This window comes from Mobula birostris, chromosome 2 (genome assembly GCF_030028105.1).
Source record: "Mobula birostris isolate sMobBir1 chromosome 2, sMobBir1.hap1, whole genome shotgun sequence".
NCBI lineage: Eukaryota > Metazoa > Chordata > Chondrichthyes > Myliobatiformes > Myliobatidae > Mobula > Mobula birostris.
In genome coordinates this window covers 104,429,415-104,456,976 of record NC_092371.1, presented here as the reverse complement: position 1 = coordinate 104,456,976, position 27,562 = coordinate 104,429,415, and the positions used below count along the sequence as shown (strand labels likewise).

The window sequence follows — 27,562 nt, the reverse complement described above, 5'->3', positions numbered from 1 at the left end:
TTGCAGGCATTTACAAGAAAATAAAGAATTAAATGGAATTTATGAAAAGCTCTTCATAAAGACTGACAAAGCACCAATGTGCAAGGCAAACAATTGTGCAAATTTAAATAAATACTGCTGAGAACATGAGTTGTAGAGGCCTTGAAAGTGAAGCTGTTTTAAAATGTATTTAAAGTGTTCGTTTTAAAGTACAGTCAGCCCTCCGTATCCGCGGGGGTTTGGTTCTGGGACCCCCCGCGGATACCAAATTCCGCGGATGCTCAAGTCTTGTATATAAAATGGCGTAGTATTTGCATATAACCTACGCACATTCTCCGGTATACTTTAACTCATCTCTAGATTACTTATAATACCTAATACAATGTAAATGCTATGTAAATACTTGTTATCCTGTATTGTTTAGGGAATACTGACAAGAAAAAAAAGTCTGTACATGTTCAGTACAGACGCAACCATCGTAGCTGTTCTACGAACCCCGAGCAGTGACAGTGGCGAAAAGCCAAAATAGCGTTCAGTGTTTGTTTTGCTGTCAGCAAAACAAACACTCAGCATCAAGCCGCCATAGCTTTGAACTGCGTGAGATTTTCGCTACGATTGACAGTGCTGCAATGATTGCAGAAAAGTATGACTTTAATTTTGAAAGGGCACGTAGGTTTAGGGCAGGTTTGCAGGATGTTTTGAGTGTTTGCAAAGAACTGTATGATAGAAAAATGCACGAACCTTCCAGTGTGCTCACTGTCTTCCCGATTTTGGTAAGTGAAACTACAATGTACTGTACATGCATTATTTCTCCTTGATATAGGCTGTGTATTTATCATATAATTCCTGCTTTTACTATATGTTAGTGTTATTTTAGGTTTTATGTGTTATTTGGTATGATTTGGTAGGTTATTTTTTGGGTCTGGGAACACTCAAAAATTTTTCCCATATACATTAATGGTAATTGCTTCTTCGCTTTACTTTCGGATAGCGGGGGAAACCTATACATTGGAAATGCTATGTAAATAGTTGTTACACTGTATTGTTTAGGGAATAAGAAGAAAGAGAGAGAACTTCCAGGTTTTTTTTTTCCCGATTCCGATCCGCGGTCGGTTGAATCCGCGGATACAGAGGGCCGACTGTACATGCCAAATCTTGTTTGTGCTTGCTGGCTGGCAGCATCTGGTAAATTGTGTCTATTGGTTTCTGTTTGCAGGTTCTGGTGGCTTGGAGTTTGCTGATGCAGGTGACAATGGTGATCTTCCCCCAAGCTGCAAAAGACTCAAGGTTGAAAAGGATTTCCAGACAGCTGCCCAAGCGGAATCTACTGCCAGGCCACCCAGTGTTTCCCATCGCGATGCCCCCTTTCCCCAGACAAACGGCTTTGTCAGTCAGAGTCATCTGGAAGCCAGCATGGAAGTTACACTGGAAGAAGACTGTAGTCTTGAGGAATCTTCCTTGTACTGTGAAAGTCTCAGCCAAACCAAAGTACCGGGTGATGAGGAACTGTACAAATGTTCGTACTGCAGTTACACTGCTGAGCAGGCGGACAAATTGAAGCATCATTTCCTGATTCACGAAGGCCAGAAGGCATCACAGTGTGTCGAAGAACCTGACCAGTCCCAGGAACGGCCAGTCGAGTGCACTGGCTGTCACGTTGCCTGCAATCATACGATAGCTCCAGCTCGGCACGCGAACCAGCCTTCAATGGAAATAAAGAGCGGCGCAGTCTCGGGGAAACCTGTGTCCTTGCAAGCAGGTAATACCTCTGCCGCCGTGGGAGGAGAGAAGAAATTTTACAACTGCTCGTATTGCAACTACACATCATCACTAATGGGGAATCTACAGCGCCATATCCGCATTCACCTTGGAGAAAAGCCCTTCAAATGCGACCAGTGTTACTATGCGACCGGCCAGTCAGGGAACCTGAAACGACACAAGCTAATCCACACCCAGAAGAAGTCATTCATGTGTAACCAGTGTGACTATGCTTCCGTCCAGATGGGTAATCTCAAACGGCACATGCTGACACACTCGAGGAAAAAGTGCTTCAAATGCGGACAGTGTGAGTACGAAGGGGAAAGTATGGCTGATTTAATGAGGCACAAGCAAAACCACAAAGATGACAAAGGGTTAATGGACAGCCCACAAGCAGACACAGTCGAGGTGAAGGAAATTAGTGAGGACAAGCCTTATAAATGTTTGTATTGCAGCTATGCCTCGCCGCTGCTGGGGAACTTGCAGCGGCACACGCGCATCCATCTGGGGGAAAAGCCCTTTAAGTGTGACAAATGCAGTTATTCTTCTTGTCAGATGGGAAACCTCAAACGTCACCTGCTGACACACACGCGTGAGAAGATGCTCAACTGTCGCCATTGCAGCTACGTCTGCAGTAATGTGATTGATTTGAGGCAGCACAGACAGATTCACGTTAAGGACAAGCTGTCACGAGATGAGGAGAAACCTCCAGTGAGCAAGCAAAGTACCAGCAATCCAGTCTCAACCGAGCCAGCCCAAACAGGCACCGGGGATAAAAAGCCTTACAAATGTTCATATTGTGATTATACGTCGTTATTACTGGGGAATCTCCAAAGGCACACCCGAATTCATCTTGGAGAGAAACCCTTTAAATGTGACCAGTGTGACTATGCAACCTATCAGTCTGGGCACCTCAAGAGGCACAGACAAACTCATATGCACAAAAGGTCACTCAAGTGCCGCTTGTGTGACTGTGTCTGTGGTAACTTGACGGAACTTAAGCAACATCAACAAGAGCACACAACCAACAGCGCAAGTGGGGAGAAGAAGCCTTATAAGTGTACGTACTGTAATTACGTGTCGTCCTTATCGGGGAATCTCCAGAGACACCTGCGCATTCACCTGGGAGAAAAACCCTTCAAGTGCGACCAATGCGAGTACGCGTCTCACCAGTCTGGAAACCTCAAGCGGCACCTGTTAACACACACGCGGCCAAAGTCCTTCAAGTGCGGCATCTGCTACTGTACGTGCGCCAGTGCAGAGGAGCTCAGGGACCATAAGGAGGGTCACATCAAGAAAGAGTCACTGGCGTGGGAGGGGAGTGAGAAGCCTCAGGAGCTCTATACCTGTAAGCTGTGTAGTTTTGTCTCAGAGTATCCAGGTCATCTCATGAGGCACATGAAAACTCACAATGCAGAAAAGCCGTACAAGTGCCACTACTGTTCATACGCCACAGTGCAGCAGGGTAATCTCAAGCGGCACATATTGATCCACACCGGGGAAAAGCCCTTCCAGTGCGACGAGTGTAGTTACACCTGTAGCCGAATGGAGAATCTGAAGCGGCACAAACAAACGCACTTGGAGAAGGCCTCGCCAGACGAAGGTGAAGGCAGCAGCTTAGCAAAATCCGAGAAATCCTTTCCTTGTGAGCTGTGCGATTTTAAAGCACGGTATCCCAGTATCCTTGCGAGGCACGTGAAAACTCACGTGGATGTGACCGAGAAGGTAGAGGGGGCCCAAAGGAATGGGCCAGATATAAAGCCCTTTAAGTGTGACTGGTGCACTTACTGTAGCAGCAGTGCGACGAGCTGGAAAGCGCACGTACAGAGTCACCTGAGCAATGACATGGCATCAGAGCACCAGGAGGAAAGCAAGAGCGAACCTGCCCCGAAAGATTTCTCTTGCAACCTGTGTGACTTCATTACCCAGTACCCAGATGACCTAATGAGGCACATTAAAACACACAACATGGACTCCGTACGCAATGATCCCCAGACCCCTTCCGCTGAGGTACATACAGGTAAAGATAGTGGAAACATTTTCTCGTGTAAGTCGTGCAATTTTGTTACCCAGTACCCTAACCATTTCATAATGCACATGAAAACGCACATGAAAACTCTCAGCACTAGCAATAGTGAATACCAGTGTTCTCATTGCAACTACAGCACCAAGCAAAGTGGCAATTTCAAGCGTCACATCCAGATTCACTTGGGTATAAAGCCATATAAATGTAAAAAGTGCAGCTATGCTTCAATTAACTTTGCAAACTTGAAGAGGCACTTACAGACCCATATCAAGCAAGCGTCTGACCAAACTGATTCCTCCTCATCCAATACGTTTGAACTTTTCCAAAAGAGCATAAAAACGGAGAGCGAAGATGATCCCTGCTCGCAGGAAGAACGCCTTGAAAATGATGACAAGTGGCCCAGCTGTAGAAATTTGAAATGGAAGAGGCAGTATAAATGCTCTCAGTGCTTTTACAAAAGTACCGAGCTGGGAAACCTCAACAGACACATCAGGAGTCACAGAGGAGAAAAACCCTTTAAGTGTACTCAGTGCGATTATGCTTCCACCCAGATGGTCAACGTTAGGCGGCACCTTCAAACACACACAGAAAAGAAGTCCTTCCAGTGCACCCAGTGCAAGTTTGTGTGTGAGAGCAGAGTGGCCCTTAAGCTCCACAAGCAGAGTCACGAGGCGAGTGCGGAGATAAAGCAGGAGGGGGAGAGTGAAAGTAGCATTAGCAAAGAACAGAAAGTCTTCACTTGCAAGTTGTGTAGCTTTGCCTCTCAGTATCAGAGCAACCTCATAAGACACATGAATATACACAACTATAAGAGGCCATATAAATGTTCACAGTGTAACTACGTCTCTGCCCAGATGGGCAATCTGAAGCGACACATGAGGAACCATCTCCAGAGTGAAACCTTCCAGTGTGAGCAGTGCAACTATTCATGTGCTTCCATGACTAACCTCAAACGACATACCAGGGTTCACACAAGTCAAAATCCGACCGTAGAATAAAGGGAAATCTTGCGTTGGAAAGGTCAACGAGCCCACGGTTCAACAAGTTAAATTGTTGTGATGGGCAGCATTCAGAATCTTAGAGCACTGATGTAGAACCTGTCACTTCTCCCAGTGATGGCCATGTGCGGGCACTCACGCCTCTTCAGTGCCAGCAATTACAGAGGCTAATGGGCCTAAATAGGGAAAAACAAACATTGGGGAGAGCTTTACAACGATACTTGAAATCACTGTAAATCTTAAAAATGCATTTGTGAACATAAGTTCTGTTTGAACATAGCACAGTGAAGTTTTCCCAGAAGGTCTCTTTGGGGTGTACACCTGTTTTGCTTTTTGGTAAATTCCAATTAAGAAGGTGAAAATCAGAGGCCAAACTTTCAGACAACTATCAAACTTAAGTTGCTCTATGAGGAGGAATTTTACTCAAAGTGATTGGTTATATTAAAACAAGAAAAAGTATAATAGCATTCATACTGTTGTTAAATTTGGGCATATGGGTCCAGGAGGGAAGCTGATTTTTTTTCCATCCACATCATTGCTTTAAGTTTAAGATGATGTAAATAGGCATTAACAGGTAAATAACCAACTGAATGTACATTAGCAGATAAGAGTGACTGCAGATCCATAATCTAGCAGTGATCGCTGAACAGCTATGTAGACAAAGCTGTCCTTGAATTTAATTTCCTTGTGGGGCTGAGCAATTTTCTTTTGGCTTCCCAGGAATCCTACAGTAGCTTTACACTGGGGTTGTTGATTTAGTTTAAATTTGAGCTGTGTTCAATCACATTAAATACTAAAGCATGGGTTGTGATTTTTTTTTGATAATTTATATATTTAGTAACAATCAGAGAAAATTCGTTATTCTGTGTTTCTGAATTTCATCTCAATCTGTTACTCTACCAAACAACATATAAGTTCATTGATCCACTTGATCTGTTCTGATTGTGTCATTGATACTTCCTTTAAAACTTCCCTGTGAATTATAAATATAACCAATTATCCCAGGGGGTTGCCGACCTGAGGCTCACGGACTCCTTGATTAATGGTAGGGGGTCAATGGCACACAAAAGGTTGGAAGCCCCTGAATTAGCCAATGTGGATTTAATTCCCTAAAAGTGGATCCAGCCTTGGTCGTAATAGAACTTGAACAACTCTAGTTTCATTCTGACTTCACCAGAAGTGGGATATCTACTTCAGAGAATGAGACCAGAAAACCCGCTTGATCTAGTTGTAGTGCAGGGTTTCTCTTTAGTGGAATATCACTGTGATGTGCAACATCCCACCATTGTGGGAAATGATGTGGTCTGCCGATTTGAAACTCCAAACTTGGTTGCTGCAACACTGCAGAAAGCAAGGTGACTGTTAAACTGGAAGCAGATTACATTTTAGGTTTGAATGGTCTTGGAATAAACTGAACAAGTTCTCTGGCAGCAAGCACAGGTACTTAATGTCATTTTTGGGTAATGTGTTCAAAACGTCCCAGTCACCTACTTTGTAACTGGATATGTGTAAATATCTCAGGTATGGTGTATCTCCATAACACTCTCGACATGAACAGTGTGTCAACTGGATCTATAAAGGCAAGATTTTATTTCTTCTTCTTAAGCACATCACTCCAACTGGGGCATAGGCTGCTGACAGCAGCTCACCTCACCAAAGTCCGCTGTCCTGGGCCACTCTTTTAGTCTTTCAAGGTGTAGCCCACTGAAAATCCTTCCTCTCCCAGGGGTGAGGTCTTTTGGCATTTCTGCATCTCCAGCTTTTTATGGGATGGAGTTGCTAGTCCCATGCCCAACCTTCCTCCTCTTGCAGTCAGGCTTGGGACTGTCCATGGCGGAGTTAGGATTTCATTTTCCCAGTTGAATGTTGAAGCAAGCTCTGTCCAAAGGTGCTGACCATTCAGATTTGGAGCCAGTGCATCCAAGGCAAAGGTGAAGAGCTGGTTTGATACTAGAAGAGTACAAAATGTCCTGTGTCACCTCTAACCACTTGTCAAATCTATATATGTCAGATCTGGGTCACATCGACTTGACTTAATTAGTTATTACTTTGGAGAGACTACTTGACCTGAGCAGTTCTAGAATTTTCAGATTTGTCAAATCAAGGTTGAATCCTAATCGGTCTGTCCTTGATTTGAGATGGTGGTGAGTCAGGTTCATCAGTGCAAGTGGACTCCAGTTCACCATGGGTCAGTCAGGGTCATCTTAGGCTTAAGGGTCAGTAAGAATGGCAATGTCAACAATGTTTGGATATCAAAGCAATGAATGAATAAACTTATTTCCCTCACATGTGACAAGCTCTTTGCTTTTGGAATTATGCCTGGGGGAACCACAATTCTCATACCTTTCTTAAAAGGAAATACAATCTTATTTTCTACGTGATTAACTTTACTCAGTGTTAAATGGGTGCCACGCTAGCTCAGTGGTTAGTGTGACAATGTTACAGTTCGGGATGTACTGGGGTTCAGAGTTCAATTCTGGTACTGTCTCGTACATTCTCCCCATGAATGTGTTGGTTTCAGCCGGGTGCTTCAGATTCCACAGTCCAAAGATGTACGAGTTAGTAGATTAATTGGCCATTGTAAATTGTCCTATGATTAGGCTAGGGTTTCTGTGCAGTGTAGCTCGTAGTGCCTGAAGGGTCTGATCTGCACCATATCTCTAAATAAAAAAGGCAACTAACTGTAATATCTCAGCAGGAATATTATCAAACCATGTGCTGAAGATCTATGACCTGTCGTCTCAGCAGTGCCAATACACAGGCTTGGGTAACATAAAATTATTTAAATAAAATGAAATTTGAAATACTTTGGAAGCACTGGTTGAATATGTCAAAAGTTAGCAAAATAATGCTTTAGTCAGTTAATCAGAATCAGGTTTGATATCACTGGCATGTGTCATGAAATTTGTTTAGCAGCAGCAGTACATATTTAAAAAAATTATAAAATACAGTAAGAAATACACATTAAGTTAAATAAGTAGTGCACAAAGAGAGCAAAACAAACAATGAGGTAGTGTCCGTGGGTTCAGTGGGTTCATGGTGCAGGGGAAGAGGCTGTAAAGTTTCACTTGTTCACTCACCAAGAACCTTATTTAATAATTATACAAATTTTATTCAACATGAAATTTTAATGCCACTTTTTAACTTCCTGTAACTCTGAAAGAAATAGATTTTCTTAAATTTTGTTGTTCTGTCAGTCCAGTTTTTCCCTTCCTTTGAGTTAGCTTCCATCAACGGTTCTAAGCACTTCATGATGCATCACAGTAACACTGATACATATTGAGACTGTCAAACTTAGCAAAATATTTTTTTCCCTCATTGAAACCTACAACAATGTTACTGATTGTGATTACTTTGCAAAATGCTGAAAGTACCCAGGAGGGAAAATAGCCAACATATAATCACATTCATAATAATATACACAAACTGCTGGAGGAACGCAGCAGCTCAGGCACACCTATAGAAAGGAATAAAGAGAGCCGAGACCTATTCATAATTAGTATTTTTTATTTAAAAAAAGATAACTGCATTTTCTTATTAGTTAACTTGGGCAGATTATAGATACTGCAGATCACAGTTCTGGAAACTAAATTTCTTCACAAGCCAATTGAACTTAAAGTTCACAAACAATATTTGTACTCTTGCTCTTATTTCCAAATTGTTAGAAACCTAGGTAGATCGATTAATGCAGTTGCAAAAACCATATTTCTGGCTGTGATTATTGTCATTAGGGGGCGCCACAGTAGCATAGCGGTTAGCACAACACTATCGCAGCTCAGGTTATCAGACTTCAGGGTTCAGTTGTGACGTCCTCTGCAAGGTGTTTGTACATTCTCCCCATGACCGCGTGCCCTTCCTTCCACCTACCTGTGACCGCATGGATTCCTACACCTACCAGTTAGTAGGTTAATTGGTCATTGTAAATTGTCCTGTGGTTAGGCTAGGGTTAAATATGGAGGTTGCTGGGCAGTGTGGCTCGTTGGGCCATTTGGGGCCTATTCTGCGCCTTGTCTCTAAATAAAACATAAATAAATAAGTCTAGTTAAATTTTACAAGTTGTACAGCACAGAAATGGCTCATCAGAGAACTTGGGTTAAAAAGGGCCATTTTTGTGGAATAGAATTCAAGGATTTGGGGAAAACTGATTTCATTCACTTTGGAGTTATTAATCAGGAGCTTAAATTAATCAAAAATGCAGATAGTTCAGCCAGAGGAGGGACAGTGATTTAGGAGGATTCTTCCTGCTGAAGTCCTATCCATGGATACAGAAAGCAAAGGAGAGTAGAGATAGAAATGAATGCCGTTAAAGCAGATCTATTGACAGATTCAGTAGTTATAGAGCTTGTAGCACAGAAACCCCTCATCCACTGGCAGCTCATTCCATACACTCAAGCTTCCCCTCATGTTCTCCTTTAACCATGACCTCTACTTCTAGTCTCATCCAACCTCCGTGGAAAAAGTCTGCTTGTATTTATCCTATCTATACCCCTCATAATTTTGTATGCCCCTATCAAATCTCAGCTCGATGATTAATGTCTCCATTCAAATCACATTGTGTTGAGGAAACAAGTGATATCATATCTTTAAATCCAGCATCTTCACTGCCCAAGTAGAGGAACCCCTTATTGTGCAAATTTGCAGCTAGAATGAAGATGAGTGCAACTTGTAAATTTAACAATTGAAAAATTCCCACGTTGCAACACACACACTACACAGATCAATAAAACAAAAATTGACGATTTATATTGTAAAGCCTTTCCAGTTCATAGAACAGATTTGGTTTTAATATTTAAATTCCCCTACCAAAGGAAACATTCTCTTCACATTCACTATCTAGGCCTTTCAGCATTAGGTAGGTTTCAGTGAGATCTTCTCTCCTTTTTTTAAATTCCAGCACCTGCAGGCCCAGAACCTTCAACCACTGCTCATACAATAACCCTTTCATTCTCATGAACCTTCTCCGAACCCTCTCAGCACATCCTTTCTTAAATAAAGGGCCTAAAACTGCTCACAAATCTCCAAGCCAGGCCTCTCCGACGCCAAAGTCAGCATCAACTGTTTATTAATTTTCATTGATGCTGCCTGACCTGCTGAGTTCCTCCAGCATTTTGTGTGAGCTACTGTGGTAGCAATGAGGAGAGGGCATGTCCTTGGTGGTGGGGGTCCTCAATAACAGATGCTGCCTTTTTGAGGCATCGCCTTTTGAAGGTGTCCTCGATGCTGGGGAGGCTGGTGCCCATGATGGAGCTGGCTGAGTTTGCAGCTTTTTCCAGTGCTGTGCAGTGGCCCCTCCATACCCGATGCTGTTGCAAACAGTCAGAATGCTCTCCACTGTACATCTGCAGAAAGTAGTGAGTGCCTTTGGTGAAATACCAAAACTCCTAATGAAGTATGGCCGCTGTCTTTGCAATTGCATCATGGCAGATCCTCAGAGATGTTGACTCCCAGAAGTTTAAGATATTGTATCATCAGCAAACATACTAATCAGACGACCTACTTCCCTGTCTGATTCATTGACGTATACAATGGGCCAGCATCAATCCCTGCAGCTCACTGCTTGCTCTTCAGGCTGGAGGTGTGTAACACCTCTGCCTCCCATCACTGAGCCAATTTTGGATGCAGTTTGCCAACAATCTAGGTGCTACGGTAGCACATTGTTTTGCGCTGTGCCGTTAAGTTTGCGGCATCAGAGTTCAGTTTTCAATCCCAGCGCCCCCTAAGCAGGTTTGTGCATTCTTTCCCCGTGTGTGTGTGTGTGTGTTGCTTTCCTCGCACAGTCCAGAGAACTACTGGTTAGTAGGTTAATTGGTCATTTTATTAGGCTGGGGTTAAATCGGTGAGTCACTGGGCTGTGTGGGTCAAAGGGCCTGGTATTTTCTTTTTCCCTAAGTCAAGGGTTCCTGACCTGGTGACCAGGGACTGCTCAGATAATGCAATAAAAATGTTGGGAACCCCTGCTCTAACTAAATAAATACCTTGGATCTCTTGTGTCAAGAGCTTTCCTGAGGCCCGTATGAACCATATCTTCTGACATGATCGCCGGCATAGAACTGTGCTGACTTCATTCCCTGCCCGTCCAAGTGAGCGTAAACACTGTCACTGCTGTAAGGCTCACCGGCCTGCAGTTCTCAGGGTTATCCCTCTGAACAAGGAGAAGTCGCAAGTTATCCTCTGGTCTTCTGGTGCCTTGCCTTGGCGAAATATCTCCTTGAAAACCCCAACAATATCCTCCCTTGATTCCCTTAGCATCCAGGGATACATTACTTAAGGCTCCAGGGATGCATATTACCACCTAATATGCACTAATCTTTCTAACAATTCTTCCTACCATAGAACACACGAGATTCTGGAGATGCTGGAAGTTGAGTACAACACGCCCAAAATGCTGGAAGAACTCAGCAGGTCAGGCAGTATCTATTGGAGGGGAATAATGGTCGACATTTCGGGCCAAGACCCTTCATCAGGGCTGGAAAGAAAGGGGCAGAAGCTAGAATAAGAAGTGATTGGGGGGGGAGGATGAAGAGTTGAAGGAGTACTAGCTAGATGGTGATAAGAAACCAGGTGAGGGGGAAGGAGAGTGAGAGAGGCAGGGTCTCATCTAAAGCATCAACTATTTATACCGCTGCACTGATGCTGCCTGACCTGTTGAGTTCCTCCACAATTTTGTGTGCTCTTCAGCATACAGATGTGTCTGATATTAGCTGTGGTCAGCTGCAGAGTTGTACACTGCGACAGGTTTTCTAACTGAGAGCACCATCGTCACAATCACAGGTTCTGAAAGAACTGATTATATACAGTCACAGGTCTCTTTTTTTCTGTGTGTCTCATTTTTATACAAAGTGCAGTGATGGAGTTACTCAGCCTGGCAGAGAAAGGAAGCGTTGCCACTGCAGATCAACGGCGGTTGCTTGGAACTGGGAAAACTGCGTGAGCTGCGTGTCCTCAGTTGTTCCGCAGACCAGGCCCTCGTGCCTCGGGGTTGACTGTGCATTCGCCGGGGAAGGAGATAGCAGAGCCGGCTGTGTGCTACTGAATTCCATGCTCGTTTGAGGGCCAGCCCCTCCTGTTGGTACTGCCCTCCTGTGTTTGCTTGGTGGGAGATAAAATGGATTGCATTTATCTGCAGCTGCCTTACAAGTAATGAGAAACTGTTGTGGATTTGTTCTTGCTGAAACATGGCTCCAGGGCAACATCCCATGCACCATCAATCTACGGGCCATGCCATTCAGCATTCTGGGCTATATTATTTATTTTTCTGCTTGCATAATTATATGTGCTGTGTGTGACTGTAGTTTCTGTGTTTCGCGCCTTGGCCCCAGATGAACGCTGTTTCGTTTGGTTGTATTCTTGTGTATGGTTGAAAGACAATTAAACTTGAACTTTACATAGAATCATAAAAAGTAGAGCAGAGAAGCAGGCCCTTTGCCCCATCTTAGTCCATGCCAAACCTTTTTACTCTCATCGACCTGCACAAGGACCATAGCTATACACCTGTGTTTCATGTACCTATCCAAACTCGGTTTAAATGTTGAAATCGAGCTCACATGCACCACTTCCACAATCTCACAGCCTTCGGAGTGAAGAAGTTTCCCGTCATGTTCCCCTTAACCTTTTCACCTTTTGCCCTTAACCCATGACCTCCAGCTGTAGTCCTACCCAACCTCAGTGGAAAAAGCCTGCTTGCATTTAACCTATCTATACCCCTCCTAACTTTGTATCTCAATAAAATTTCCTCTTAATACTCCACATTCAATACAACAGAAGTGCTCAGCAGGTTGGGTGGTGTTGGTGGAGATTTAAAACCAATTAGAACATTTCTCCATCCCACCTCCTACTCTGACTTCTCATTTTTTCTCTCCAGTCCAGATGAAGGGTCTCGGCCTGAAATGTCAACAGTTTACTCTTTTCCGTAGAGGTTGCCTGGCCTGCAGAGTTCCTCCAGCATTTTGTGTGTGATGCTGCTGAATATTTTTAAAACTTTATCACAGGCAGTTTCACGCGCAAGACCTCCTAACTACAGCTAAACACAATCGTAATGGAAGATGCAGAGGAGGAGATATTTATCCTTGCCTGTGATTCTCAAGCAAATCCTGCGTAAAATGTCGGTCATCTGCCCATCAGTTCATATGAAGTGAAATTGATGTGCCATCAATACAACCCATGACATCTGGAAAAAATAGTGTTTTTTTACATAACTGCTGTTAAAATTTTTATATTTAAAATTAAAATGAATGTTCATTCCTAATTTAAGAACATTGCTTATATTAACAAAACAATTTAGTTGGTCATCATAAGTTTATTCAGATCACAAAGGAACTACAAACAACAGCAAGTTGTATGTTTTTGTAATGTACCTCACTGAAACCTATTGAATATCGAAATGCCTAGATAGAGTGGACATGGAAAGGACCTCAGAATAGAGGGACAACCATTTAGAACAGAAATGAAGACATGTTTCTTTAGCCAGAGGGTGGTGAATTTGTGGAATTCATTTGCACAGATGGTTGTGGATGCCAAGTCATTCGGTACATTTAAAGCAGAGGTTGATAGTTTGTTGATTTGTCATGGTGTCAAAGGTTACTGGGAGAATGGGATTGAGAGGGATATTCAAGCCTCAGTGGGAGATTCACTAAGTTGATTTAGTTCCACTATTCCTAGGTAAACTAGCACTTGTGTCACACAAACACACAAATTGGAAGTAGGTGCTTAAGTCCCTTCAGTCTGTTCAGGATGATGACGATGAACTTGTTGCACCCTCCAGTCTGTACTCCTGTCCATCCCTGACAACTTCTGCCCCTTGCCTACTGTGAGTCTACTTAGCATAAATGAGAGGGATTTTCTTCACTCGGAGGGTGATGAGAGTGTGGGACAAGTGTGCCAGCGAAAGTGGTGGATGTGGGTTCAATTTCAACATTAAGAAAAATTTGGACAGGTACGTAGATGGGTGGTGTACGAGGCTATGGTCCAGATGCAGGTTGATGGGACTAGCCAGATTAATAGTTCAGTATGGACTAGATGGGCTGAAGAGCCTACTTCTGTGTTGTGGTGGTCTATGATTCTATGACTATAAATTCAAAGACTGTATTCACCACTCTGTATGCAAACTCTTGTAACCCACCAAGGAAAAATATATTTAAAAGAAAAATAACTGGCCAGTCATTTGAAATGGGTGGAAGTTGAAGTTTTTTCCCCCCCTCAGGAAATGACTTCCCAATTCTAAATACCTCTACAGAAGGAAGCATCCTGTTGACATTCCTCATGTCCAGTACCAACAAGTGCCTTCAGTCTTCTAAACTCCTGTGGACGATTTGAGCCTGTCCAACCTTTCTAAGGCAATGTCTGATTCCGGGTATCAGTTTCATAAACTCTGAATCGGCTTCCAATATACTTACGTCTCTCCTAAATAGATTACTATCACATTCTGTATTCCTTGAAACACAGGGGCAGAATTAGGCCAAGCAGCCCATTGAGTCTGATCCACTATTCATTCACAGTTGACTTATTTTCCCTCTCCCTATTCTGGCTTGTTCACATAATCTTTGATGCCATTACTAATTAAGACCATACAATCTTAAGATATAGGAGCAGGATTAGGCCATTTGGCCCATCAAGTCTGCTCTGCCATTTCATCATGGCTGATCCAATTTTCCTCTCAGATTCAATCTCCTGCCTTCTCCCCATATCCCTTCATGCCCTGACTGTTCAAGAATCTATCAACCCTTGTCTTAAAGACTCGGCCTCCACAGCTGCCTGTAGCAAAGAATTCCACTCTCTGGCTAAAGAAATTCCTCCTTATCGTCACTCTAAAAGGATGCCCCTCTATTCTGAGGCTGTGTCCTCTGGTCTAAGACTCTCCAACCACAGGAACATCCTCTTCATATCCAGTCTATCAAGGCCTTTCACCATTCAATAGGATTCAATGAGGTCACCCATTATTCTTCTGAATTCTAGTGAATACAGGCACAGAGTCATCAAACACTCTTCACTCATGCATTTCTAAATGACAATAAATGAGGACTGAGTGTCCTCATAATCTAATCTGACAAGCCTTTCAATCCTGGAATAATTTTTGTGAACCTCCTTTGAACCTTCCCCAATTTCACCATATCCTTTCTAAGATATGGGGCCCAAAACTGCTCACAATACTCCAAGAGAGGCCTCACCAGTGCTTTATAAAGTCTCAACATTACATCCTTGCTTTTATATTCTAGTCTTCTTGAAATTAATGCTAACATTGCTTTTGCCTTCCTCACCACAGACTCAAACTGCATAATAACCTTTAGGGAATCCTGCACAAGGACTCAGAAATCCCTTTGCACCTCCATTTTTTTTTGTTTTCTCTCAATTTAGAAAATAGTCCAATCCTTTCATTTCTTCTACCAAAGTGCATGACCATACACTTCTTGACACTGTATTCCTGCTGCTAGTTCTTTGCCCATTCTCCGAATCTGTCTAAGCCTTCTGTAGGTTCTCTACTTCTTCAAAACTACCTGCCCCTCCACCTATCTTCATATCGTCTGCAAAATTTGCAACAAATATATCAATTCCATCATTCAAATCATTGGCACATTACGTAAAAGGAATTGATCCCAACACAGTCCCCTGTGGAACACTACTAGTCACTAGCAGCCAACCAAAAAAGGCTCCCTTTATTCCTACTCTTTCCTTCCTGCCAATCAACCACTGATTTATCCATGCTAGAATCTTTCCCGTAATACCATGGGCTCGCAGCTTGTTAAGCAGCCTCATGCGTGGCACCTTGTCAAAGGCCTACTGAAAATCCAAGTACACAACATCAACTGATTCTCCTTTGTCTATCCTGCTTGTTATTTCTTCAAAGAATTCCAACAAATTTGTCAGGCAAGATTTTCCCTTGAGTAAACCACACTGACTACAGTCTAATTCATCTTTTGCTTCCTAGTACCCCGAAACTACATCGTTAATAATTGAATCCAACATATTCCCAACCACTGATATCAGAATAACTGGCCTATATTTTCCTTTCTTCTGCCTCTCTCCCTTCTTGAAGAGTGGAGTGACATTTGCACTTTTCCGACGAAGGGTCTCGGCCTGAAACGTCGACTGCACCTCTTCCTACAGATGCTGCCTGGCCTGCTGCATTCACCAGCAACTTTGATGTGTGTTGCTTGAATTTCCAGCATCTGCAGAATTCCTGTTGTTTGCACTTTTCTAGTCTTCCAGAACCATTCCAGAATCTAACGATTCTTGAAAAATCATACTAATGCCTCCAAAATCTCTTCAGCCACCTCTTTCAGAACCCTGGGGTGTACAGCATCTGGTCCAGGTGACTTATCTGCCTTCAGACCTTTCAGTTTCCCAAGAACCTTCTCTCTCGCTATGGTAACTTGACTCTTCATGACCCCTGACACCTGGAACTTCCACCATACTGCTAGTGTCTTCCACAGTGAAGATTGATGCAAAATGTTTATTCAGTTCATTCGCCATTTCCTACCTCTGCAACATCGTTTTCCAGTAGTCCTTTATCCACTCCCACTTCTTTTATGCTTTATGTATCTGAAGAAACTTTTGGTATCCTCTTTCAGATTATTAGCTAGCTTACTTTCATATTCCATCTTTACCTTCTTAATGACTTTTTTAGTTGCCTTCTGTTGATTTTAACTTCCCACTAATTTTTGCTCTATTATATGTCCTCTCTTTGGCTTTTATGTTGGCTTTGACTCCTCTTGTAAGCCATGGTTGTGTCATCTTGCCTTTAGAATACTTCTTCCTCTTTGGAATATATATATCCTTCTTCCTTTAAAATATTACAGTGGTAAGAGAGAGGAGTTGGCCAAAGTAATTTGGAAGGAGATGCTGGCAGGGATGACAGCAGGGCAGCAATGGTGTGAGTTTCTCAGAAAAATGAGGAAGGTGCAGGATAGATGTATTCCAAAAATGCAGAAATACTCAAATGGCAAAATAGTACAACCGTGGCAGACAAAGGAAGCCATAACTAATGTAAAAGCAAAAGAGAGGGCATACAACAACGCAAAAATTAATGGTAAGACAGAGGATTAGGAAGCTTTTAAAAACCTACAGAGAGCAACTAGAAGAATCATTAGGAGGGAAAAGATAAAATATGAAAGCAAGCTAGCAAACAATATCAAAGTGGATAGTAAAAGCTTTCTCAAGTATGTAAAAAAAAGAGAGATGAGAGTGGATGTAGGACCACTAGTAAATGAGGCCGGAGAAATAATAACAGGGGACAAGGAGATGGCAGATTAACTAAGTGAGTATTTTGCATCAGCCTTCACTGTGGAAGACACTAGCTGTGCGCCCGACGTTGAAGGGTGTGAGGGAAGAGAAGTCAGTGAGGTTACCATTACAAGAGAGAAGGTGCTCAAAAAGCCAAAAGACCTAAGGGAACATAAGTCACACGGACGAGATGAACTGCACCTTAGGTTTCTGAAAGGGGTAGTGGTAGAGATTGTGGAGGCATTAGTATTGATCTTTAAAAAAAAATCATTGGACTCTGGCATGATGCCAGAGGACTGGAAAATTGCAAATGTCACTCCACTGTTTAAGAAAGGAGGAAAGTGGCAGAAAGGAAATTATAGACCAGTTAGCCTGACCTCAATGGTTGGGAAGATATTGGAGTCAATTGTTAGGGATGAGGTTATGGAGTACTTGGTGACACAGGACAAGATAGGACAAAGTCAGCGTGGTTTCCTTAAGGGAAAATCTTGCCCGACAAACCTGTTAGAATTCTTTTGAGGAGATTACAAGTAGGATAGATTAAGGGGATGCAGTGGATGTTGTATATTTGGACTTTCAGAAAGGCCTTTGACAATGTGCCACACGTGAGGCTGCTTACCAAGCTAAGAGCCCATGGTATTACAGGAAAGTTACCGGCATGGTTAGAGCATTAGCTGATTGGTAGGATACAGTGAGTGGGAATGAAAGGATCCTCTTCTGGTTGGCCGCCAGGGACTAGTGGTATTCCACAGGGGTTAGTGTTGGGACCACTTCTTTTTATGCTGTATATCAACGATTTAGATGATGGAATATATGGCTTTGTTGCCAAGTTTTCAGGTGATATGAAGATTGGTGAGGGGCAGGTAGTGTTGAGGAAACAGGTAGGATGCAGAAGAACTTAGACAGATTAGGGGAATGCGCCTGAAAGTAGCAAAAGAAATACAATGTCGGAAAATGCATGGTCATGCTCTTCGGTAGTAGAAATAAATGTGCAGACTATTTTCTAAACAGGGAGAAGTTCCAAAAATCTGAGATGCAAAGGGACTTAGGAATACTTGTACAGAACATCCTAAAGGTTAACTTGTCGGTAGAGTCGGTGGTGAAGAAGTCAAATGCAGTGTTAGCATTCATTTCAAGAGGTCTAGGATACAACAGCAGGGTTGTGATGCTGAGGCATTATAAGGATCTGGTGAGGCCTCCCTCAGTATTGTGAACAGTTTTGGGCTCCTCATCTAAGAAAAGATGTGCTGGCATTGGAGAGGGTTCACAGGAGGTTCACAAGGATGATTCTGGGAATGAAAAGGTTATCATATGAGGAACATTTAATAGCTCTGTGTTTGTATTTGCTGGAACTTGGAAGGATGATAGGGGATCTCATTGAAACCTTTTGAATGTTGAAAGGCCTAGACAGAGTAGATGTGGTAAGGATGTTTCCCATGGTGGAGGAGTTTAGAACAAGACAACACAGCCTCAGGATAGAGGGGTGTCCATGTAAAACAGATGTGTGAGGATATTTCTTTAGCCAGAGAATGGTGAATTTGTGGAATTTGTTGCCACAGGCAGCTGTGGAGGCTGGGTCGCTGGGTGTATTTAAGGCTGAGCTTGATAGGTTCTTGATTGGACATGACATCAAAGGTTACGGGGAGAAGGTCAGGGAGTGGGCTGAGGAGGATCAGCCATGATTGAATGGCAGAGCAGACCCAATGGGCCAAATGTCCTAATTCTAATCCTATGTCTTATATCCTATACCTTCCGAATTGTTTCAGAAATTCCAGCCACTGCTGCTCTGCCATCTTCCCTACCAGTGTTCTTTTCCCAGTCAATTCTGACCAGCTCCTCTCTCATGCCTTTGTAATTCCCTTTACTCCACTGTAATACTGATACATCTGACTTCTTCTCAAATTTCAGGGAGCATTCGATCATATTATGATAACAAGGGTTCTTTTACCTTAAGGTCTCTAATCAACTCTGGTTCGTTGCCTAGCTGATCCTCCAGTGGGCTCAACCACGAGCTGCTCTAAAAAGCCATCTTGTAGGCGTTCTAGAAATTCCCTGTCTTGGAATCCAGCATCAACCTGATTTTCCCAACCTACCTGCATATTGAAGTCCTCCTTGACTATTGTAACATTGCCCTTTTGGCATGCATTTTCTACCTCCTGAGGTAATTTGTAGACTACATCCTTACTACTGTTTGGCGCTCGGTACACAATTCCCATCAGGATCTTTTTACCCTTGCAGTTCCTTGGAGCCTAATTGCTTTATTACGCTCTATTCTTGGTTGGTGCGGCTGTAACAAAACCAAATTTCCCTCGGGATTAATAAAGTATATCTATCTATCTATCTATCTATCCACATTGATTCAACACCTTTGACCCTATGTCACCTCTTTCTAAAGATTTGATTTCATCTTTTACCAACAGACAACACCACCCCCTCTGCCTGCCTGTCCTTTTGATACAATGTGTATCCTTGGACATTAAGCTCTCAGCTATAATCTACTTTCAGCCATGATTCAGTGATGCCTGCAACAACATACATGCCAATCTGCAAATCTACTTTACTCCACGCGCATTCAAACGTACTGTAACGCGGTCAGTCCTGTATTCACCCTTTTTGATTTTGTTGCCTTATGTTGCAACTCATCCTGTTGACTGCAATTGTGCCCTATAAACAGCCTCTCATTATCATTGCCTCTGTTTGTAAACCAGCTACCTCATCTTCAGCTCTATTATCGGCCCTTCCTACGATACTTCTTGCATTGAAATATACGCAGCTCAGGACACATTGCAACATGCTCAAAAGATTGCTAACTTTGCCTGAGGTCTTACCAACATCTGGCTCCAGAACCGCTCCACTAACTGTTCTGGCACTCTGATTCCGATCGCCCTGCAACTCTAGTTTAATCCATTAACAAACCTTCCTGCAAGGATATTATGTCCCCCGCCAGTTCAGGTGCAAACTGTCTCTTCTGTACAGGTCGCACCTTCCCTGGAAGAGAGCCCAATAATCCAAAAATCTTATGCCCTCCCTCCTACACCAACTCCTTAGACAGGTATTAAATTGTACGATCTTCCTAGTTCTGGCCTCACCAGCACGTGGCATGTGTAGCACAACCCTGGTGGTCCTGCTCTTTAACTTAGCATTGAACTCCCTATGCAAAACCTCCAGGTTAAGAATCTTGGTTGCAGGAAGGCCAGGACTAGCAGCTCAGTTCTCTGGGGTTCTGTTGGTTTAGATTTGATAGAATGGGAGGGATTAAAGGGGAAAGGGTGGCATTACCAGTCAGGGAAAATGTCATGGCAGTGCTCAGACAGGACAGACCGGAGAGCTTGTCCAGTGAGGCTTTATGGATAGAACTGTGGGATAGAAAGGTATGACCATGTTAATGGGATTATATTATAGACCACCCAACAGTCAGGGGGATTCAGAGGAGCAAATTTGTAGACAGACTGTTGCAAGAAACAAAGTTGTGATAGAAGGTGATTTTAACCTTCCACAAATTGACTGGGACTCCCATACTGTAAAAAGGTTGGTTAAGGAAACTTTAGTATACACAAGTCTCAACTGGAGTTTCTATTAGGGAATGAGACAGGGCTGGTGACAGAAGTTTGTGTTGGGGAACACTTTGCCTCTAGTAATCATTCTGAGACTGCCATCGGTCAGAGTTGATCATGGATATTGTGTCTCAGTTGTCTAGATAGGCAAGCCTGGGTGATACAATATGGAGAGCAAGCTGTTGCCCATGTAGCAAGCTCCCCCTCTCCGCACATCTGATGAACCCAAAGGAACATCAGAGACTGATACAGTTTGGTACCAGCAGCATCACAGGAGTTGCCAGTCAGCATTGAACTCAATGTAGGACAGCCTGAGTGACTCCAGCTCCGGATTTTGCCCCCCGGGTTTACTCCCGAAGCCTTCCTCATGAGTAGGTATAGCCACGAGGCAGCGGAGGTTCTCCTTCTCCTAGCTGAGCTGCCAACCACAGCTGCTGAGCCCCATCTGCCTGAAGTGACTGGTCTTAAGGCATCAGTCACCTGCCTTTGCCCCTTCTCCTGTCAGTAGAAACGGTTCCGCCGGGTGTAGTAGATAAGCTACACGTGAAGGCCAGGAATTGAATTTAGTTGTCAGATGCTATTTGAGGCTAGCGCCATTGGGAACACTTAATAGATAATAGGAGCTTGTGCCCATTACCACCCCCAGCTATAACAACCTTAGGGAACCATCTAGTAATCATACTATTAGTTTCGAGGTAATCATAGAAAAAGATAGATCTGGCCCTCAGATTGAGATTCTAAGTTAGATAAAGGCTAATTTTGTTGGTATCAGAAAGGATTTGTCAAGTGTGGATTGGGACAGATTGCTTTCTGGGAAATGTGTACTTGGTGAGTGGGCGGCCTTCAAAAGTGAAATTTTGGAAGTACAGAGTTTGTATGTTCCTGTCAGAATCAAAGGCAAGGATCACAGGTTTATGGAACCTTGACTTTTGAGAGATATTGAAGCTCTGGTTAAGAAAAAGAATGGTGTGCATACCAGGTAGAGACAGGTAGGAGCAAAAGGATAGCAAGGGTCAAAAATTGGTCCTCCAGAAGACAGAGTGGAGTTCTGCATGGAGCCAAAAGAGATGAGGGAGATCTTAAATGGAATTTTTGCATCTGTATTTACTCAGGAGACTGACACAGCGTCTATAGAAATGAGGCAAACAGCAGCAAGGTCAGGACCCTTTATAGATTACAGAGGATGTGGTATTTACTGTCTTGAGGCAAATTAGGGTGTATAAATCTCCATGGCCCAACAAGATGTTCCATTGGCCCCTGTGGAAAGTTAGTGCAGAAATTGCAGAGATATTTAAAACATCCTTTGCCACAGGTGAGGTGCTAGAGAATTGGAGGATAGCTGTTGTTGTTCTGCCATTTAAAGGCTCTCAGAATGTCAGGAAATTACAGACCCAGTGAGCTTGACATCAGTAGTAAAGACGTTACTGGACGATATTCTGAGGGACTGGATATATGAGTATTTGGGTAAACACAGACTGATTAAGGATAGTCAGCATGGCTTCATGTGTTACAGGGCAGATCTTACAAGGTGAGTGATTGAGCACGCAGGAGAATGGAGGGATCTGGGAATACAGATGACAAGTATAAGACCATAAGACATTGGATCAGAATTACATCTGACCCATCGAGTCTGCTCCACTATTCAATCATGACTGATCCTTTTTTTTCCCTTCTCCTCAACACCAGTTCCTGGCCTTCACCCCATAACCTTTGATGCCATGTCCAATCAAGAACCTATCAATCTCTGCCTTAAATACACCCAACGACCTGGCCTCCACAGCTGCATGTGGCAACAAATTCCACAAATTCACCACCCTCTGGCAAAAGAAATTTCTCCACATCTGTTTTGAAAGGGCGCCCCTCTATCCTGAGGCTGTGCCCTCTTATCCTAGTCTCTCCCACTATGGGAAACATCCTTTCCAGATCTACTCTATCTAGGCCTTTCAACATTTGAAAGGTTTCAATGAGATCCACCCCACCCCCCTTTCCTTCTGAATTCCAGTGAGTACAGATCCAGGGCCATCAAACGTTCCTCATATGATATCCATTTCATTCCTGAAATCATCCTTGTGAACCTCCTCTGGACCCTCTCCAATGCCAGCACATCTTTTCTAAGATGAGGAGCCTAAAATTGTTCACAATACTCAAGGTGGGGCCTCACCAGTGCCTTATAATGCCTCAGCATCACATCCTTGCTCTTGTATTCTAGACCTCTTGAAATGAATGCTAACGTGGTATTTGCCTTCCTCACTACTGACTCAACCTGCAAGTTAACCTTCAGGGTGTTCTGCACAAGGACTCCCAAGTCCCTTTACATCTTAGATTCCTGGATTTTCTCCCCATTTAGAAAACAGTCTGTGCGTTTATTTCTACTACCAAAGTGCATGACCATGCATTTTCCAACATTGTATTTCTTTTATCACTTTCTTACCCATTCCCCGAATCAGTCTAAGTTCTTCTGCATCCTACCTGTTTCCTCAACACTACCTGCCCCTCCACCAATCTTTGTATCATCTGCAAACTTGGTAACAAAGCCATCTATTCCATCATCTAAATCATTGATATACAGCATAAAAAGCGGTCCAAACATCGACCTCTGCGGAACACCACTATTCACTGGCAGCCAACCAGAAATGGATCCTTTTATTCTCACTCACTGCCTCCTACCAATCAGCCAATGCTCAAACCACGTTAGTAACTTTCCTGTATTATCATAGGCTCTTAACTTGGTAAGCAGCATCATGTGTGTCCTTCTGGAAGTCCAAATATACAACATCCACTACATCCCCTGTACCTATCCTACTTGAAATCTCCTCAAAGAATTCCAATAGGTTCGTCAGGCAGGATTTTCCCTGAAGTAAACCATGCTGACTTTCTCCATCTTGTCCTGTGTCACCAAGTATTTTATCACCTCATCCTTAACAATTAACTCTAGCATCTTCCCAACCACTGAGGTCAGGCTAACTAGTCTATAATTTTTTTTCTGCTGCCTTCTGGATGTAGGGTGTAAGTTGAATCAAGAGTTAAAATTGGCATGTCGCAAAGGTAATGCTACAGTTGTTATGGGGGACTTCAACACGCAGGTAGACTGGAGGAATCAGGTTGGTACTGGACCCCAAGAAAGGGAGTTTGTGGAGTCCCTCCGAGATGGATTCTTAGAACAGCTTGTACTGGAGCCGACCAGAGAGAACGCAATTCTAAATTTAGTGTTGTGCAATGAACCGGACTTGATCAGGGACCTCGAGGTAAAGGAGCCATTAGGAGATAGTGACCATAATATGATAAGTTTTAATCTACAATTTGAGAGGGAGAAGGGAAACTCGGAAGTGTCAGTATTACAGTTGAACAAAGGGAACTATGGTGCTATAGGGAGGAGCTGGCCAAAGTTCAATAGAACAATACCCTAGCAGGGATGACAGTGGAACAGCAATGGCAAGTGTTTCTGGGAATAATGCGGAAGGTGCAGGATCAGTTCGTTCCAAAGAGGAAGAAAGATCCTAAGGGGAGTAAGGGGAGGCCGTGGCTGACAAGGGAAGTAATGGACAGTATAAAAATAAAAGAGAAGAAGTATAACATAGCAAAGACGAGTGGGAAGCTGGAGGATTGGGAAACTTTTAAAGAGCAACAGAAGGTAACTAAAAAGGCAATACGTGGAGAAAAAATGAGGTATGAAGGTAAACTAGCCAAGAATATAAAGTAGGATAGTAAAAGCTTCTTTAGGTATGTGAAAAGGAAAAAAATAGTTAAGACCAAATTTGGGCCCTTGAAGAAAGAAGCGGGTGAATTTATTATGGGGAACAAGGAAATGGCAGATGAGTTAAACAGGTACTTTGGATCTGTCTTCACTAGGGAAGACACAAACAATCTCCCAGATGTAATAGTGGCCAAAGGACCTAGGGTAATGGATGAATTGAAGGAAGTTTATATTAGGCACTAAGTGGTGTTGGATAGGCTGTTGGGTCTGAAGGCTGATAAGTCCCTGGGACCTGATGGTCTGCATCCCAGGGTACTTAAAGAGGTGGCTTTAGAAATCGTGGATGCATTGATAATCATTTTCCAATGTTCTATAGAATCAGGATCAGTTCCTGTGAATTGGAGGGTGGCTAATGTTGTCCCTCTCTTCAAGAAAACAGGGAATTATAGACTGGTTAGCCTGACGTCGGTGGTGGGAAAGATGCTGGAGTCAATTATAAAGATGAAATTACGACACATCTGGATAGTAGTAACAGGATTGGTCCGAGTCAGCATGGATTTACGAAGGGGAAATCGTGCTTGACTAATCTTCTGAAATTTTTTGAATATGTTACTATGAAACTGGACAAGGGAGAGCCAGTGGATGTAGTGTACCTGGACTTTCAGAAAGCCTTTGATAAAGTCCCACATAGGAGATTAGTGGGCAAAATTAGGGCACATGGTATTGGGAGCAGAGTACTGACATGGATTGAAAATTGGCTGGCTGACAGAAAACAAAGAGTAGCGATCAACAGGTCCCTTTCGGAATGGCAGGCAGTGACCAGTGGGGTACCACAGAGTTCAGTACTGGGACCGCAGCTGTTTACAATATATATTAATGATTTAGATGAGGGAATTAGAAGTAACATTAGCAAATTTGCTGATGACACAAAGTTGGGTGACAGTGTGAAATGTGAGGAGGATGTTATGAGAATGCAGAGTTACTTGGACAGGCTGGGTGAGTGGGCAGATGCAGTTTAATAAGGATAAATGTGAGGTTATCCACTTTGGTGGTAAGAACGGGAAGGCAGATTATTATCTAAATGGAGTCAAGTTAGGAAGAGGGGAAGCACAACGAGATCTAGGTGTTCTTGTACATCAGTCACTGAAAACAAGCATGCAAGTACAGCAGGCAGTGAAGAAAGCTAATGGCATGCTGGCCTTCATAACAAGGGGAATTGAGTATAAGAGCAAAGAGGTCCTTCTGCAGCTGTACAGTGCCCTGGTGAGACCACACCTGGAATACTGTGTGCAGTTTTGGTCTCCACATTTTAGGAAGAACATTCTTGCTATTGAGGGAGTGCAGCGTAGGTTCACAAGGTTAATTCCCGGGATGGTGGGACTGTCATATGTCGAAAGATTGGAGCGACTAGGCTTGTATACTCTGGAATTTAGAAGGCTGAGAGGGGATCTTATTGAAACATATAAGATTATTAAGGGATTGGACACGCTGCAGGCAGGAAGCATGTTCCCGCTGATGGGTGAGTCCAGAACCAGAGGACACAGTTTAAGAGCCGACTCCAGCCTTGAACTCCAGACCGGGTCTTTATGTGCTGCTATTGTGACTCCCGTCTCCCCTTCCCCTACCAATACTCTGCAATCCCGTCTCCTTCAGATCCCATCGTCAGTTCCTGGGTACTCAGAGGCTCCATCTTCCTCTCACCCCAACCCTCCCCCCTCCCGCCTCTGATCCCAGCTCTCATCCGTGCCGGGTCTTTACCATCCCCTCCGACCTTCAACTGTCGGAGGCAGAGCGCTCTGTCCTCAGCAAGGGCCTCACCTTTGTCCCCCTTCTCACCTCAGCGAGTTCCGTATTCGCCATGATGCGGAACTCTTCTTCCGCCGTCTCCGTCTCCGAGCCTACTTCTTTGGCAAGGACTCTTCCACCCCCACCGATGACCCCTTCTCCCGTCTTCAACCCTCCTCTTCTTCATGGACACCCTGCTCTGGTCTTCTGCTTGCTCCGGATCTCTTTATTGCTAACTGCCGACGGGACATCAACCGTCTCGACTTCACTGCATCTTGTTCCCATTCCAACCTCACTCCTTCTGAACGCTCTGCTCTCCACTCCCTCCGCACTAATCCTAACATTATTAAACTCGCCGATAAGGGGGGTGCTGTTGTAGTCTGGCGTACTGACCTCTACCTTGTCGAGGCACAGCGACAACTCGCGGATACCTCCTCGATCGTGACCCCACTAAGGAGCACCAGGCCATTGTCTCCCACACCATCACCGACTTTATCTGCTCAGGGGATCTCCCATCCACTGCTACCAACCTTATAGTTCCCACACCTCGCACTTCCCGTTTCTACCTCCTACCCAAGATCCACAAACCTGCCTGTCCTGGCAGACCTATTGTCTCAGCTTGCTCCTGCCCCACCGAACTCGTTTCTGCATACCTCGACACGGTTTTATCCCCCCTTGTTCAATCCCTTCCTACCTATATTCGTGACACTTCTCATTTCTTAAACTTTTCGATGATTTTAAGTTCCCTGGCCCCCACCGCTTTATTTTCACCATGGATGTCCAGTCCCTATATACTTCCATCCCCCATCAGGAAGGTCTCAAAGCTCTACGCCTCTTTTTGGATTCCAGACCTAATCAGTTCCCCTCTACCACCACTCTGCTCCGTCTAGCGGAATTAGTCCTTACTCTTAATAATTTCTCCTTCGGCTCCTCCCACTTCCTCCAAACTAAAGGTGTAGCTATGGGCACCCGTATGGGTCCTAGCTATGCCTGCCTTTTTGTTGGCTTTGTGGAACAATCTATGTTCCGTACCTATTCACGGTGGTGGAAAAAAGTTTGTCTGTGTGGTCGGGGGGCAACGATTGTCGCGCTTCCGGCCTGGGGATTCTGCTGCGGGGAGGCAACTTCTCAATCACCAAAGTTAAAGAGGTGGTTGCGGGGCGCCTCCTGGTAGCAGACGTCAAATACCGGGGCACTCCGCTCCGGCTGATCAACGTGTACAACTCCCCCGTGCGGAGCGAGCGGCTGGCCGTCTTCGAGCAGCTCCCACAGCTGCTGGTGACGTCCCAGCCGGTCGTTCTGGCCGGAGACTTCAACTGCACCATTGATGCAGCTGGAGGACCCGGCAAGCTGGACAGTACCTCTAGACTCCTGAGGGAAACGGTGAAGACAGCCAAGCTGCGCGACGCCTTTGGCACCCCCACAGGTGGAGCACAGCCGCAAGCCACCTGGACACGATCGGACGGCTCAGCCCGCTCCCGGATCGACTTCCTCTTCCTGTCTGAGTCCCTCACGGTCAGGTCCACCGACGTCACGCCGGTGTTCTTCTCTG

General features: G+C 44.0%; 1 protein-coding gene across 1 annotated transcript in view; it reads left to right on the top strand.

The window, feature by feature from the left end:
* The window catches only part of LOC140189188 (uncharacterized), a 65,510-nt gene extending 57,698 nt beyond the window's left edge, over positions 1-7,812 (top strand). The window contains exon 2 of the mRNA XM_072245884.1: positions 1,196-7,812. Coding sequence (XP_072101985.1) covers positions 1,196-4,761 — 3,566 coding nt within the window. The 3' untranslated portion in view covers positions 4,762-7,812. The remainder of the gene's footprint in view (positions 1-1,195) is intronic.
* Positions 7,813-27,562: the final 19,750 nt, after the last annotated feature.